Genomic DNA, 14992 nt, shown 5'->3' with positions numbered 1-14992 from the left:
CTTGGAAATGATAGTCGCGGATGCACCAGTATCGACGAACATTCTGATTTCAACCCCCTCTATCAATCCGATAACAGCGGATGAACCTGCGGTCACAGCAATCGCTCTATGGACCAACTCCAATCACCGACCCGGTCGGAGCAGCCAGTCAGCCTGAGCAAAATCTGAACCCTCATGCACCGACACACGACGGGAATGAAAACCGACCGAACGTAATGAGTGAGGTGGATTCAGGGGCCGAAGGCGACTCGCCTTCGGGTGCAGTGGAGTGGTGGACAGTCAGGTGGATGACTGTGGTGCCCGCTCTCAGGATGAGGAGAGGTATCTTGCCATCGAAGTTGTTCATCCTGTCACACCATGCCATCCCCCCCCGCCAGCCTCCGCCTTGGGTTGAAGCACAGGCTTGGATGGGCTCCACATCTTCGGGTGTATCACGCATCTCACTAGGCACAGTATACGCCGCCAACCCCTTATGTCGTTGCAAGAGCAGGTGGGCCTGGATGCATCTTGAAACTTTGAGAGAAGACAAGTCGTCTTTGTCGACGGATGGCAGGACGATGTCGAGGTTGTTGTATATGTGGGTAATGAAAATTTGATGAAAATAGTAATATTAAATGAAGTTTTAAATTTGCATAATTTATCTGCAATTATGTAAATTTGGGTAATCATGCGTATAAATTATGCGAGTGAGTGTGGTTGTTAATGACAGCCTTTAAGATAATCAGGCCCCGCCTCGTTGACGAGGGTTGGTTATCAATCGGGATAATATAATTAATCGTATGCAGTTATGTTAGTGTGATGCGAGTATGCCAGAGTCAACTCGGCTTCATTGTTTAACTTCGTATTATCGATTAGTATAATACAATTATTCTTGCTTTAATATTTACTGAGTATGGATTAGAGTGTTTATGTAAGGTCACCAAGTTCATATCTCTACGCAGAACCAGTTCTTATGCATAGATTTCAGGAAAGAATCACACAATCACTTATGCGTTAATCAATTTTATTTTCTAACTAAACTTTAATTCTAATATAATATGCGAAATCTCGATCTTGGAATTTCAACACAGTATCATCACAGTAACCATCACGACTGCGTTGTTTCACTTTGACAACAGCACCTGTGGTTAATTCCGCTGCATAACGCGAGCTCAGTTGGTGAGAGAGAGAGAGTCGTTAAACATCTAAACAAAACAAACCTTGATACTCTATTATGAAAGATTATACTGGAATTTGCACACACAGTACGGCGTTCATTCAGAGATCATAAGAAACCCTTATCACGTTGTTAGCACATTGGGTCATGGAACAGTTGAGTATTCTGTAGAGTACGCGAGTATGTGCGGCGATCATTAACGAAGGTGCTTAAAGATTACATGACGAAATTCATACGAAAAGGCGATCAAAACAGTTATTCCCAAAGGCACAAATATATCAATAGATCCATCGGCAAGATCAGATGATTACAGAAATGGCTTGGATTGAGGTTGTGCGGTGGGGTGCATGCTGTCTCACGGGAGATTAATTAATTCGTGGACGGAATTGTATAAGGAAACCGGTTTAATACGATTTCTCCCCGTGAGCGAAGCTCCGTGGCGAAACACTGGCCTACTGTACACCATCCATATCACTAAAAACACACGCGTCATTGACAAAGGCCTAATTCTCAAGACGGGAACCATCGGTGGCCGTGAAGGTATCGTGACAGACCGAGTGATAACCATCCGTCGTTTATAAGTATAGTAATAATTTTTCCATCTAAACTATTTTGTCTTGGATTGTACTTCTAATCGCATAAATTACCAACAGATCCATCAATCCGAATTAATTCCTGACACCTTCGCCACGGAGCTTCGCTCATGGGGAGAAATCGCGACAGCAGCAGCAGGAGGTGGTGGTTGTGGTGTTTGTGGTTGTAGGCACGGGAGAGGTGGTCACGGACAGGCGGTGAGTGCCGGGTGATGGAGGGGGGGTGAGGGAGTGGATTGCAGGGTGAGTGAGTTAATGAGGAGAATTAATAGGTGAGGAGGGTGAGTGAGTTGAAGGGTGAGGTGAGTGAGTGGGTGAGTGGTGAGTTCACGACAGGGAGATTGGGGCTGAGTGAGTGAACGCAGCGCACGGTAAAGATCCCCTGAGAGCATTCGCAAGAGTTGGACATTGAGTGCCGCTGTCAGGGTCCACACGCAAATTACTCACTTGGCATGATATACAAATTAACAATTGTAAACGATAACTTTTAAAAAAGTCCGCTATTTGTCAGAACTAATGCGATGTGCGTTTGGCATATTTGTAGCACGTTATAACCAACGTCAACATCGTCATTTAGAGTAACCATTAGTCCATACGTGTCACTTGCTAATAGTCCCCCGGTCAATCACAACTTTGCCGTGCGTGCAGGCTTTGTCTCTGGCTGCTCGCTAGGGCTGCGATGCCTTTCCATGCCACAAGATGACGTTCATTGCTCCTTCCACACCGCGACAATATTTACTGCAGTGTTCTGTAACGCGGTAGTTGCGTTGCTGAAGAACACCGCGTTACGTAAACTCCCTCGTTACAATGACTAATACAGGGCAAAAGCACAGTCCGTGATAACAGCGTGAGATGCGTGTGTCGGCTGAACAAAGACTGAGGCGCGTGGGGAGCATCAGGAAGCATCCAGCAGCATCCCAATGCCTCGTGTGACGCTGTGCCCAGGCAGCCGTACAACCGCACATTCCTACTCACGCGACGTGGTTCTGTTGACTCAATCGCGTTATATCCACTTAGCATCCACGTTATAAAACGTGTTCCCTAATACATCCATCGTGCTATATCCAAATAGCGTTATGAAAACACGCGTTAAGGCAGAACGAACTCTATAAACTATTTTATTTTGCCAGGTGAGACCCAATGAGCTATGTGGCTGTTTTCCAGAAGTGACCTGTCCACAAATGATAGATCAGCTAAATCGCTAATCACGTTAGAAATGTGTAGCACCAGCCACAAATACTCTAGACATGGGATCCCCTTTGACAGGGTCAGTGTCTACATAGTCACTCATTCCGCCTATTGTCATGCGGCGTGTGCAGCTGCGTCGTGACACTTGGTAGAGTGCTGTCTTTGAGGCAGAGAGCTTTACAACCGTGTGCAGTGATTAATTTGCTTAACAGCTTTACACCGAACTCCTTGCTTGTGGTAAAACATGTTTGCGACTTTGCTGATCGAGAACTATGCAGATTTAGATTTATAGTAACATGTACTTGGTGTGAGATGAACTTCCAAACAATTTCCTTTGCTCAACATCTTGCAATTAATGTCTTTTTAAATGGTCAGCTTAAGTGATTCCGTGATGGTTATGTAACTTGACCATTAAGATAATCTATGGAGCACAATTATTTCAGTATTATTTGTCATAAGTAAACTTTAAACTGAACCCATATGTGATATTATATTGCCTGATTATTTTATTTTTTAATGTAGTCTACATGCGCTTCTGGGGATATTACCCCACATTTACCATTCATTGATGTTCCCTTTGACATTGGTAATTGGCATTGTCACACCATAGTAATTCATGGGCAATTATGTAATTCTCTCTGTGTCTATCTCTCTCTGCATCTGTCTGTGTGGGTGTCTCTCTCTGCCGGTGTGTTTTTCTCTATATGTGTCTCTCGTGTGTCTCTTTGTGTGTGCCTCTCTCTGTGTGTGGATGTCTCTCGGTGTCTGTGTCTCTCTTTCCTTTTCCACGATGTGGTGTCGTATTTACATGCAAATTCTACCTCTAGCCCCGCCCACTTACCCTTGGGCTGAGCTTATCTCAAGCCAATATAACTTCGTGTTTCAGCAGCTTTCTCGCTATATTTTTTCACCTGATGATGGTTGCTTGTGTTGCGATCGAAACGTCGTGATCTATATTTTTTTTCTACCTACGTGACTTTACCGAAAGAACCAAAGAGTATTGTGATTGTAATTTTGATTGTGATCGTTCTGGTGGAGGTGGTGATATTGATGGTGGTGTTAACGATAGCGGTGATTTTGGTGGTTGTAATGGTGGTATTGATGGTGGTAATGGTGGTTGACTATTACCCCTCTCGTGTCCTTACTTCCACCACCAGGTTTAAGAATCTGCTGGTGTTTGTGCTGGAGGTGGACGTCGGATATCTGTGCGGTCTGGAGCGGTGGACAATAGACTTCTGCAGCTCAATCAGGTGGACGCACTGGGCAGGGGGCAAGATGGTTGTGGCCTTAGAGACCCACTTACTCCCACAGAGAGCCATAGACTCCCTCACAGAGTACACTCACACAGAGAGCCAAAGTCTCACTGACACAGAGCCATAGGCTCACTCACATGGAGACACATAGACTCACTCACACAGAGAACCATTGATTAACTCATTGTTTTTTCGGTAAAGTCACGTATGTAGAAATACCATAAAATTATATTAAAATAAATCAAGCACGACGTTTCGACCGCAACACAAGCGCTCTTCATCAGGTGTAAAAACAAATAGCAAATAGGGTGACATCAACGCAAACACATAGAGAGCGTTAAACTGCACGGAGGTAAATACAACAAGAAGATGAGAGACGAGAATTCAAAAAACCTAAGAAAAATTTACGTGATGCAATACCAGTCGGCCAACGACACAGTTAGACACTTGCCTGGCAGACCACGAATTTCAGAAGAGTGCTAAATTTCGTGTTCATCCTCTGGGTTGAACATACCAGCATAGACAGAGTGAACAAATACGAGGTATAAGATAGCAGAAATACATATACAGGGACACAAGAGGTAAGAAGAGGAAAGACGGACAGAGAAGCAAGAAAAATGGGGCCGGAGGGATGAACAGACAGAGGCTTAAAATAAGTAGTAGAGGTGGGGGGAGGGTCCGAAGAAAGCAAGGGGCACGGCAGCAGCAGCAGAAGAGGGAGGGGCAGGAAAATGTAAGGGGGCGCAATTAGTTTAGTACAGAATTGTAAAGGTAACTTCCCCGTAGAAGTGTGTTAATAAAGAATTAAAGCTTTCGTGACTGCATAAATTACTCATTGTTTTTTTCGGTAAAGTCACGTATGTAGAAATACCATAAAATGATATTAAAATAAATCAATCACGACGTTTCGACCGCAACACAAGCCATCTTGTGTTGCAAGATCTTGTGTTGCAAGATCGCTTGTGTTGTGGTCGAAACGTCGTGATTGATTTATTTTAATATAATTTTATGGTATTTCTACATTAGTGACTTTACTGAAAAAAACAATGAGTTAATCAATGGTTCTCTGTGTGAGTGAGTCTATGTGTCTCCATGTGAGTGAGCCTATGGCTCTGTGTCAGTGAGACTTTGGCTCTCTGTGTGAGTGTACTCTGTGAGTGAGTCTATGGCTCTCTGTGGGAGTAAGTGGGTCTCTAAGGCCACCACCATCTTGCCCCCTGCCCAGTGCGTCCACCTGGTTGAGCTGCAGAAGCCTATTGTCCACCGCTCCAGACCGCACAGATATCCGACGTCCACCTCCAGCACAGACACCAGCAGATTCTTAAACCTGGTGGTGGAAGGACACGAGAGGGGTAATAGTCAACCACCATTACCACCATCAATACCACCATTACAACCACCAAAATCACCGCTATCGTTAACACCACCATCAATATCACCACCTCCACCACAACGATCACAATCAAAATTACAATCACAATACTCTTTGGTTCTTTCTGTAAAGTCACGTAGGTAGAAAAAATAATAGATCACGACGTTTCGATCGCAACACAAGCAATCATCATCAGGTGAAAAAATATAGCGAGAAAGCTGCTGAAACACGAAGTTATATTGGCTTGAGATAAGCTCAGCCCAAGGGTAAGTGGGCGGGGCTAGAGGTAGAATTTGCATGTAAATACAACACCACATCGTGGAAAAGGAAAGAGATACACAGACACCGAGAGACATCCACACACAGAGAGAGGCACACACAAAGAGACACACGAGAGACGCATATAGAGAAAAACACACCGGCAGAGAGAGACACCCACACAGACAGATGCAGAGAGAGAGAGACAGAGAGAATTACATAATTGCCCATGAATTACTATGGTGTGACAATGTCAATTACCAATGTCAAAGGGAACATCAATGAATGGTAAATGTGGGGTAATATCCCCAGAAGAGCATGTAGACTACATTAAAAATTAAAATAATCAGGCAATATAATATCACTGTAAGTGTGAACAATCAATTAAGAACTGAAATGGTTTATCAAATCTTTCCAATGATTGCTAAGATAGAATCCATCTTCTCGGTTGAAATTGTCTCTGTGCTTGTATATGTGGCTTTCAGACAGCATACATTATAAAAAAATTCGTCTCCCCCCTCCTCTTTTCAAAATATAGATGGACTAGTCCTGGGTAAACTGCCAAATCGCTGCGCGTGGCGCTAACGTTTTTTATAAATAAATAAATGCGACGTTTAAAAATTAATTTATGCAAACCAACACACCTGAAGATGTCCGTTTGAGTTATGGTCGAAACGTCGTGAGAATTTTTTTGTTTTATATATATTTTATTACTTTGTTGTTTCTTTTCAACGTGACTTTACTGAAAAAACTAAGAATATCACGGAATCACTTAAGCTGTCCATTTAAAAAGACATTAATTCCAAGATGTTGAGCAAAGGAAATTGTTTGGAAGTTCATCTCACACCAAGTCCATGTTACTATAAATCTAAATCTGCATAGTTCTCAATCAGCAAAGTCGCAAACATGTTTTACCACAAGCAAGGAGTTCGGTGTAAAGCTGTTAAGCAAATTAACCACTGCACGCGATTGTAAAGCTATCTGCCTCAAAGACAGCACTCTACCAAGTGTCACGACGCAGCTGCACATGCCACATGACAATAGGCGGAGTGAGTGAATCTAAGTAGACACTGACCCTGTCAAAGGGGATCCCATGTCTAAAGTATTTGTGGCTGGTGCTACACATTTCTAACGTGATTAGCCATTTAGCTGATCTATCATTTGAGGACAGGTCGCTTCTGGAAAACAGCCACATAGCTCAGTGGGTCTCACCTGGTAAAATAAAAATAGTTTATAGAGTTCGTTCTGCCTCAACGCGTGTTTTCATAACGCCATTTGGATATAGCACGATGGATGTATTAGGGAACACGTTTTATAACACGGATGCTAAGTGGATATAACGCGATTGAGTCAACAGAACCACGTCGCGCGAGTAGGAATGTGCGGTTGTACGGCTGCCTGGGCACAGCGTCACACGAGGCATTGGGATGCTGCTGGATGCTTCCTGATGCTCCCCACGCGCCTCAGTCTTTGTTCAGCCGACACACGCATCTCACGCTGTTATCACGGACTGTGCTTTACCCTGTATTAGTCATTGTAACGAGGGAGTTTACACAACGCGGTGTTATTCAGCAACGCAACTGCCGCGTTATAGAACACTGCAGTAAATATTGTCGCGGTGTGGAAGGAGCAATGAACGTCATCTTGTGGCATGGAAAGGCATCGCAGCCCTAGCGAGCAGCCAGAGACAAAGCCTGCACGCACGGCAAAGTTGTGATTGACCCGGGGACTATTAGCAAGTGACACGTATGGACTAATGGTTACTCTAAATGACGATGTTGACGATGGTTATAACGTGCTACAAATATGCAAAACGCACATCGCATTAGCTCTGACAAATAGCGGACTTTTTTAAAGTTATCGTTTACAATGGTTAATTTGTATATCATGCCAAGTGAGTAATTTGCGTGTGGACCCTGACAGCGGCACTCAATGTCCAACTCTTGCGAATGCTCTCAGGGGATCTTTACCGTGCGCTGCGTTCACTCACTCAGCCCCAATCTCCCTGTCGTGAACTCACCACTCACCCACTCACTCACCTCACCCTTCAACTCACTCACCCTCCTCACCTATTAATTCTCCTCATTAACTCACTCACCCTGCAATCCCCCCCCCCTCCATCACCCGGCACTCACCGCCTGTCCGTGACCACCTCTCCCGTGCCTACAACCACAAACACCACCACCACCTCTCCCGTGCCTACAACCACAAACACCACCACCACCTCTCCCGTGCCTACAACCACAAACACCACCACCACCTCTCCCGTGCCTACAACCACAAACACCACCACCACCTCTCCCGTGCCTACAACCACAAACACCACCACCTCTCCCGTGCCTACAAACACAAACACCACCACCTCTCCCGTGCCTACAAACACAAACACCACCACCTCTCCCGTGCCTACAACCACAAACACCACCACCACCTCTCCCGTGCCTACAACCACAAACACCACCACCACCTCCTGCTGCTGCTGCTGTCGCGGTCTCCGCGTGGCGCCGCGGGCCCAGGGGGAGGCCTCGCGGCCCAAGAGCGGCGCCACGGCTCCCCCCCTCCCGCTCCTGGCCCCTCCCCCTCGTCCCTCCTGGCCCCTCCCCCTCGTCCTTCCTGGCCCCTCCCCCTCGTCCCTCCTGGCCCCTCCCCCTCGTCAATCCTCCTCCCGTTCGCGACGTGGAGTGAACTCAGCCCCGCCCCCCCCGCCCCCACCGCCCCCCCCCCCTGCGCGGCCCCGCTGCCCATTGCAAGAATGGCGGGAAGCGGTCGCTTCGCGTCACGTGGGGAAGGCGGAAGAAGAGTATGGGGGAGGAGCTGCGCGGTAAGGGGCGGGGCCGTGGAGTCACGTGGTGGGCAATGATTGCCAATAAGCGGGCAGGGATGGCCGTACGTCACATCCGGTGATATAGGACACGCCCCTTCGTGACGTGCCTCACACTTCCTTCCGTCCCGCGTGCCGTCAACACGAGCTCAGCATGGCCCTGTTGACCGTTGGCGTTCTGTTAGCCATGCTTGGGATGGAGATCTTCATTTATCTTCGTTTTAAGCTTTCCATCTCATACTTTTACCGCGAGACCACGACGCTGCAAACGGAGAGGATGGGCCTGCAGAATGTGGAGCTCTGTCAGAAGAACAAGACCATGGAAGTGGAGAAAGATGGTAAGCTACCATTTTCTTTGGTTCTTTCGGTAAAGTCACGTAGAATGAGAATAAAATAATAAATTGATAAAATAAAATAACACAATAATATTCTCACGACGTTTCGGCCACAATACAAGCGGCCTTCATCAGGTGAAGGGGACGAGACTGTCTGGAGGACAGCGCTGGAGTGAGAAAGCCACGCTGAGATCGCGATCTTTAAGCTGTGAGAAGAAACAAAGCGCCTTGACAAAGGAATTAACATATAATTTAGCATTGAAATGACTGAGTGATTAGCTTGTGACTGGTCACAGAAAAGGCTATGTTACAGTTAAAGCATACACATCCGCAAAGGCACCCCTTGACAAAGGAATTAGCATAGAATTTAGCATTGAAATAGCTGAGTGATTAGCTTGTAACTGGTCACAGAAATAGCTATGTTAAAGTCAGAGCATATACATTCACCGAGGCACCTAGTACAAATCAAACAAGAGAATGTAGCATTGAAATAACTAGGCGAATTTAGCATTGAAATAACTGAGTGATTAGCTTGTGACTGGTCACAGAAATGGCTATGTTGAAGTTAAGGCCTACACATCTGAGCTAATCACAGTAACTGGGTATACAATACAATATATAATGAATACTATATACTGAACCAATAAAAAATACAAAAATTTAAATTACCTCAATGTTTTCAATAAACTCTATATTCTCCAATCAGCTAAGCTACCAACAATAAGTCGTTATATATCACAATGCTATATGGCGAAAAATGGGTGGATTCTTACCCTCAACTTTAGCACCACGGATAGCTACGGGTCCCGTTCAGACGGACGAGTTCATCGATGGTCGGAACAGAGGAGGGGGAGAGAGACAGCTGCGAGGCGCTGTTATACTCCATGTTGTAAACCATACCATTAACCACGGTTAAGCTATCCGTGTTGCTAAAGTTGAGGGTAAGAATCCACCCATTTTTCGCCATATAGCATTGTGATATATAACGACTTATTGTTGGTAGCTTAGCTGATTGGAGAATATAGAGTTTATTGATAACATTGAGGTAATTTATATTTTAGTATTTTTTTTGGTTCATGATATAGTATTCATTATATATTGTATTGTATACCCAGTTACAGTGAATAGCTCAGATGTGTAGGCCTTAACTTCAACAGCCATTTCTGTGACCAGTCACAAGCTAATCACTCAGTTATTTCAATGCTAAATTCGCCTAGTTATTTCAATGCTAAATTCTCCTGTTTGATTTGTACTAGGTGCCTCGGTGAATGTATATGCTCTGACTTTAACATAGCTATTTCTGTGACCAGTTACAAGCTAATCATTCAGCTATTTCAATGCTAAATTCTATGCTAATTCCTTTGTCAAGGAGTGCCTCTGCGGATGTGTATACTTTAACTTAGCTATTTCAATGCTAAATTCTATGCTAATTCCTTTGTCAAGGGGTGCCTTTGCGGATGTGTATGCTTTAACTTTAATATAGCCTTTTCTGTGACCAGTCACAAGCTAATCACTCAGCCATTTCAATGCTAAATTAAATGCTAATTCCTTTGTCAAGGCGCTTTGTTTCTTCTCACAGCTTAAAGATCGCGATCTCAGCGTGGCTTTCTCACTCCAGCGCTGTCCTCCAGACAGTCTCGTCCCCTTCACCTGATGAAGGCCGCTTGTGTTGTGGCCGAAACGTCGTGAGAATATTATTGTGTTATTTTATTTTATCAATTTATTATTTTATTCTCATTCTACGTGACTTTACCGAAAGAACCAAAGAAGATGAATCCTTGCAGTCACGAAAACTTTAAATCGAAATTTAAGCTACCATTCTTAGATGTTCTGTTTGAGAGGAGACCTGATGGCTCATTGGGGCATTCTGTCTACAGGAAACCCACCCACACAGATTCCTACTTGAAACCTGATTCCCACCACCACCCAGCCCAAAAGAATTCTCTCATCAAAACTTCATACCATAGGGCTCATTGCATTTCGGACCAACACCACCTGACCAGTGAATTAAAACATGTACACCTGGCCCTCAAAAGGAATGGTTACTCTGACCGTACCATCCGCCAAGCTGTTTCTCCCTCCATACCGAAACAACCACTTGATACTCCGGCCAAAACCATCACACTACCAAATATAGCAGGCGTTACTAAAAAGATTTCCAAAATTCTAAACAAACACAAGATCCAGGTCCGGTTCAATACAGTACACAAAATTCGTGATCTGATCCCATCCGTGAAGGATGGCATTCCTGACTTACAGTACCCCGGGGTTTACAAATTGAGTTGTACCTGCGGTGATTGCTATATCGGGGAGACAAAGCGACATGTCTCTGACCGAATTCACGAGCACAAATCAGATTTGAAACACAGCAAAACGAATTCTTTGCTGATCACTGTTACAATGCTGTGGGTGATCACGATATAATTTTCTCCGATACCAAGGTTCTTTGCAAACCCACGGGTTTTTATCAGAGATTTGTTCACGAGGCAATTCAGATCTACAAACACAGACACAATTTCAACCGAGAAGTTGGTTTCAAATTAAGCAACCATTGGAAAGATGTTCTAAATCGAACTAAACATAAACTAATTTCTGTGGTACAGTATATTTTTCAAGTAGTGGTACCCCAAACTTTCGCAGCTCTCAGCTCCGCCCCCCTCCCGCTCCTGGCCCCTCCCCCTCGTCCCTCCTGGCCCCTCCCCCTCGTCCCTCCTGGCCCCTCCCCCTCGTCCCTCCTCCCGACTCGCGACGTGGAGTGAACTCGCCCCCGCGCCCCGCGCCCCACCCTGAGCGGCCCCGCCGCCCATTGCAAGAATGGCGGGAAGCGGACGCGGGGCCGACCGCGCGCCGCCTCTCGCGTGATTGGCTCGCTTCGCGTCACGTGGGGAAGGCGGAAGAAGAGTATGGGGGAGGAGCTGCACGGTTAGGGGCAGGGCCGTGGAGTCACGTGGTGGGCAATGATTGACAATAAGTGGGCAGAGATGGCTGTTACGTCATAGTGTACGTCACATCCGGTAATGACGTCACGATAAATAACACGCCCCTTCGTGACGTGTCTCACACTTGCTTCTGTCCCGCGTGCCGTCAACTCGAACTGAGCATGGTGCTGCTGATCGTTGGCGTTCTGGTCTTGGCCATGCTTGGGATGGGGATCTTCATATATCTTCTTTTTACGCTTTCCATTTCAGACTTTGACCATGAGACCACGACGCTGTCTACGGAGAGGATGGGCCTGCAGAATGTGGAGCTCTGTCAGAAGAGCAAGATGCTCCGTCTGGAGCTACAGCATCAGCTGGAGGAGTTCATGGAGAACCGAGAGACTCTCCAGAGAGAGATCAGGAGCCTGGTTCAACAGCTTAAAGAGCGCCAGTTGGAGCTGGAGCCCACGAGAGTGCCTTGCAGGGAGAGCAAGTCTCTCCATGCGGATTTTCTCCGAGACTGCAATGCAGCACAGCGGCAAATGTCGCTGCGCTGTGAAAACGAAGATCTCCGGAGGTCGCTGCACGCCCACCTGAGGAAGTTGACCTTCCTGAATCCGCAGAGAGGGCAGGAACAGTTTAGGCTGCGCGGGAAGCTGGTGCGTCACGAGGACATGTGGCATGGGGAAAAGAGGCTGCAAGAAGAGAACCTGCATCTCCGTAGCCAGCTGAAAGAGCTAATATGGACCGTGTCTCAAATGTACAATGCCACCACCACCGACGCCACTTCCACCGCCGCTGCCACAGCTTCCACCACCGCAACCGTTTCCACCACCACTTCTGCCACCACCACCAAGCCCAAGAAGATGAAGAGATTTAGCCATTGGTTCCGAAAATTGCTGAAGCGCAAGTCGGCCATTTAAAAATATTGGGGAAATTGTGAAAATGACACCACCCTAATTAAAACATTACTCAGAAAGACAAACATACCCCATAGAACATCAACTAAGTCATATATAAGACAAAATATTGTACATTTGCATGCAACACTCTAATAAATACTGTATTGTGAGCAAAACATAAAGTTACTTAAATGGAAAAAAAATGTTATTGTCACTTACCTTTAGTCCGGATGCCGGTCTGCTTGTCGGGAGGGGGCGTAATGAGTCCCTGCACACACGGGGGCGGTGGGAGGGGGGTGAACGTCCATACACACACACAACAGTGACAATCATCCGCTGTATAGCCTTACCAGAATGTTGGGGCAAGCGCCTATGAAGCTCTGAATGGCACACGGGGTGAATGGGCAGCACCCTGCCCGGCTGCCTCTCTTTATCTCTCCATACACGAGACTCACAGGCGTGCATGCGTCCGTGCACACACGCACAACAACAACGCGACAACCGTCGTTCACCCCTAAGTGGCGGTGACATCACCACAGCACTTGTGCCATGCTCGGTGCATTTTGAGGCCACGTGAAGTGTCGAAGGCTGGCTGGCAGGAGGTCATGTAATAGACGCAGGTGCCATGGATTGACTTAGGAAGATGATGGGCAGATGCAACAGCCGTGCTCCCCACTGTGCCAACTTTATTTGTGTCAGTTGTTTGGCGCTCTGCTCGTTGTTTTGAGCCTCGCTCCTCTGCCCTATGCTGTTGCTGGAGGGCAACTGCCTCCACTTCCCCAGCAGCACCTTTCATGAACCTCCTCCACAGAAGCCGATCATGACACTGCTGATACCAGTCATCTATCCAGCCAAATTGAAGCTGCTTGGGGATGCCGTGACTGCATACGGACTGCATGACACAATCAACGCAGCCTCGCTTGCTGGAGGAGCCCACAGATGGGCATTTGTCCAGATATTCTAGGAATCTGTGAGCTTACAAAGTCCAGTCTGGTTAAACCCTGAATAGATCGTAGGCAAGCTAACCTTAATGTTCCTTTCGAGAGAGATAAGGAAGGGTATAACTGTGGCCGAGAAGACATGAAGATTTTTATGGAGTGACATGCCAGGTAGCTTCCACACTGTTGAGCAGTTGATGAAAATATAATGCTGCTCGAATTATTTTAAATGAGACCTCGGCTCCCAAAACGGACTTGATCATCAGCACACTGCCCACTCCACTCTCTCCTCAGGTGCCCCAAATACATGAGAAATTGAGGAAGGGAGCATTTTTATGATGTAAAATACCCAGGGAGGTGATTTGTTTTCGTGGGGCTGATGGTAACGGCCCATATTTTAGTAGCATGCTTCATGTTTAGCTGTAGTGTCTCCAACTTCTCCTTAGAGTGGGCAGTAATCACCAGATCATCCGCATTCATAATATGGTTTAACAATAGAGAGCCATACCATGACCGGCTCAGGCATCGATCAGCCTCCCATTATATATATACCAGATAAATTCTACTGGTACATCCATGGAAATCGTCTCAAACTACGTAGTCAAAGAAAATGTTCAGTCGTGTAGGGGGCAGAGGACATCCATGTCGCACATTACTCACACATTCTATCATCCCTTAGCTCCATTACGTCGATTTTTCATGAGACAGCAGTTGTCTTTCTATTGTTTATATATGCTTTATCGAAAGAAGAAAATAGTATGTTTGCTTTAATTACTGTAACTCTGTGTTTTATTTAGCTTTGGTAATTTGGGTGATCCAGGTCTCTCTTGCAAATGAGACTCATCCTGGTCGCTTTAGTTCTCGCCTTGTTCAACTCAATAAACTGGTACTCACTCCATTATGAACTCACCCACTTCCTTAAATCTATGACTCACGTAAATACTCCCTCTCTCTCCTCATGAGTCATATATTTACCTGATCACACAATCACCCGATCATTCACTGTGTCAACCTCACGCACTTTTTCATGCTCTCAAGAATGACCCACCCATTCTATCACTACATTAATCATCATCCCCTTCCCTCATTGACCCACTGGTAAAATTAAAATACTCGACAGCAACAACACGTGAGATTGTACTCAGGCTTACACTCACATCAGTGTAAAGAAGCTCCTTTGCAGGTTCCATTTGATAGATTATTTATTTCACGATAACGTATTTACAACGCAAGAATACGACTCACACGAACCTTCCCG

At 45.9% G+C, this 14992-nt stretch overlaps 1 protein-coding gene across 1 annotated transcript; it reads left to right on the top strand.

Moving 5' to 3' along the window:
* The first annotated feature begins 8732 nt into the window (after positions 1-8732).
* Positions 8733-14632, top strand: LOC142922974 (uncharacterized). Its single transcript, XM_076063908.1, has 2 exons — positions 8733-8979; positions 12165-14632. Exons 1-2 carry the CDS (start codon positions 8796-8798, stop codon positions 12815-12817), a joined length of 837 nt encoding a protein of 278 aa, XP_075920023.1. The 5' UTR covers positions 8733-8795; the 3' UTR covers positions 12818-14632.
* Positions 14633-14992: the final 360 nt, after the last annotated feature.

The sequence above is a fragment of the Petromyzon marinus genome, unplaced genomic scaffold, assembly GCF_048934315.1.
Source record: "Petromyzon marinus isolate PM22_M1 ecotype Great Lakes invasive population unplaced genomic scaffold, UKy_Petmar_22M1.pri1.0 PM_Scaffold_24, whole genome shotgun sequence".
Lineage (NCBI taxonomy): Eukaryota > Metazoa > Chordata > Hyperoartia > Petromyzontiformes > Petromyzontidae > Petromyzon > Petromyzon marinus.
This window is presented reverse-complemented; position numbering and strand designations above follow the sequence as displayed.

What these genes read in the sequence shown, in the direction of transcription:
- LOC142922974 (XM_076063908.1), top strand. Translation starts at nt 8,796, where the DNA reads ATGGCCCTGTTGACCGTTGGCGTTCTGTTAGCCATGCTTGGGATGGAG. An exon ending in CATGGAAGTGGAGAAAGATG is followed by an intron (nt 8,980 to 12,164) that starts GTAAGCTACCAT and finishes TTTCCATTTCAG; the next exon opens with ACTTTGACCATGAGACCACG.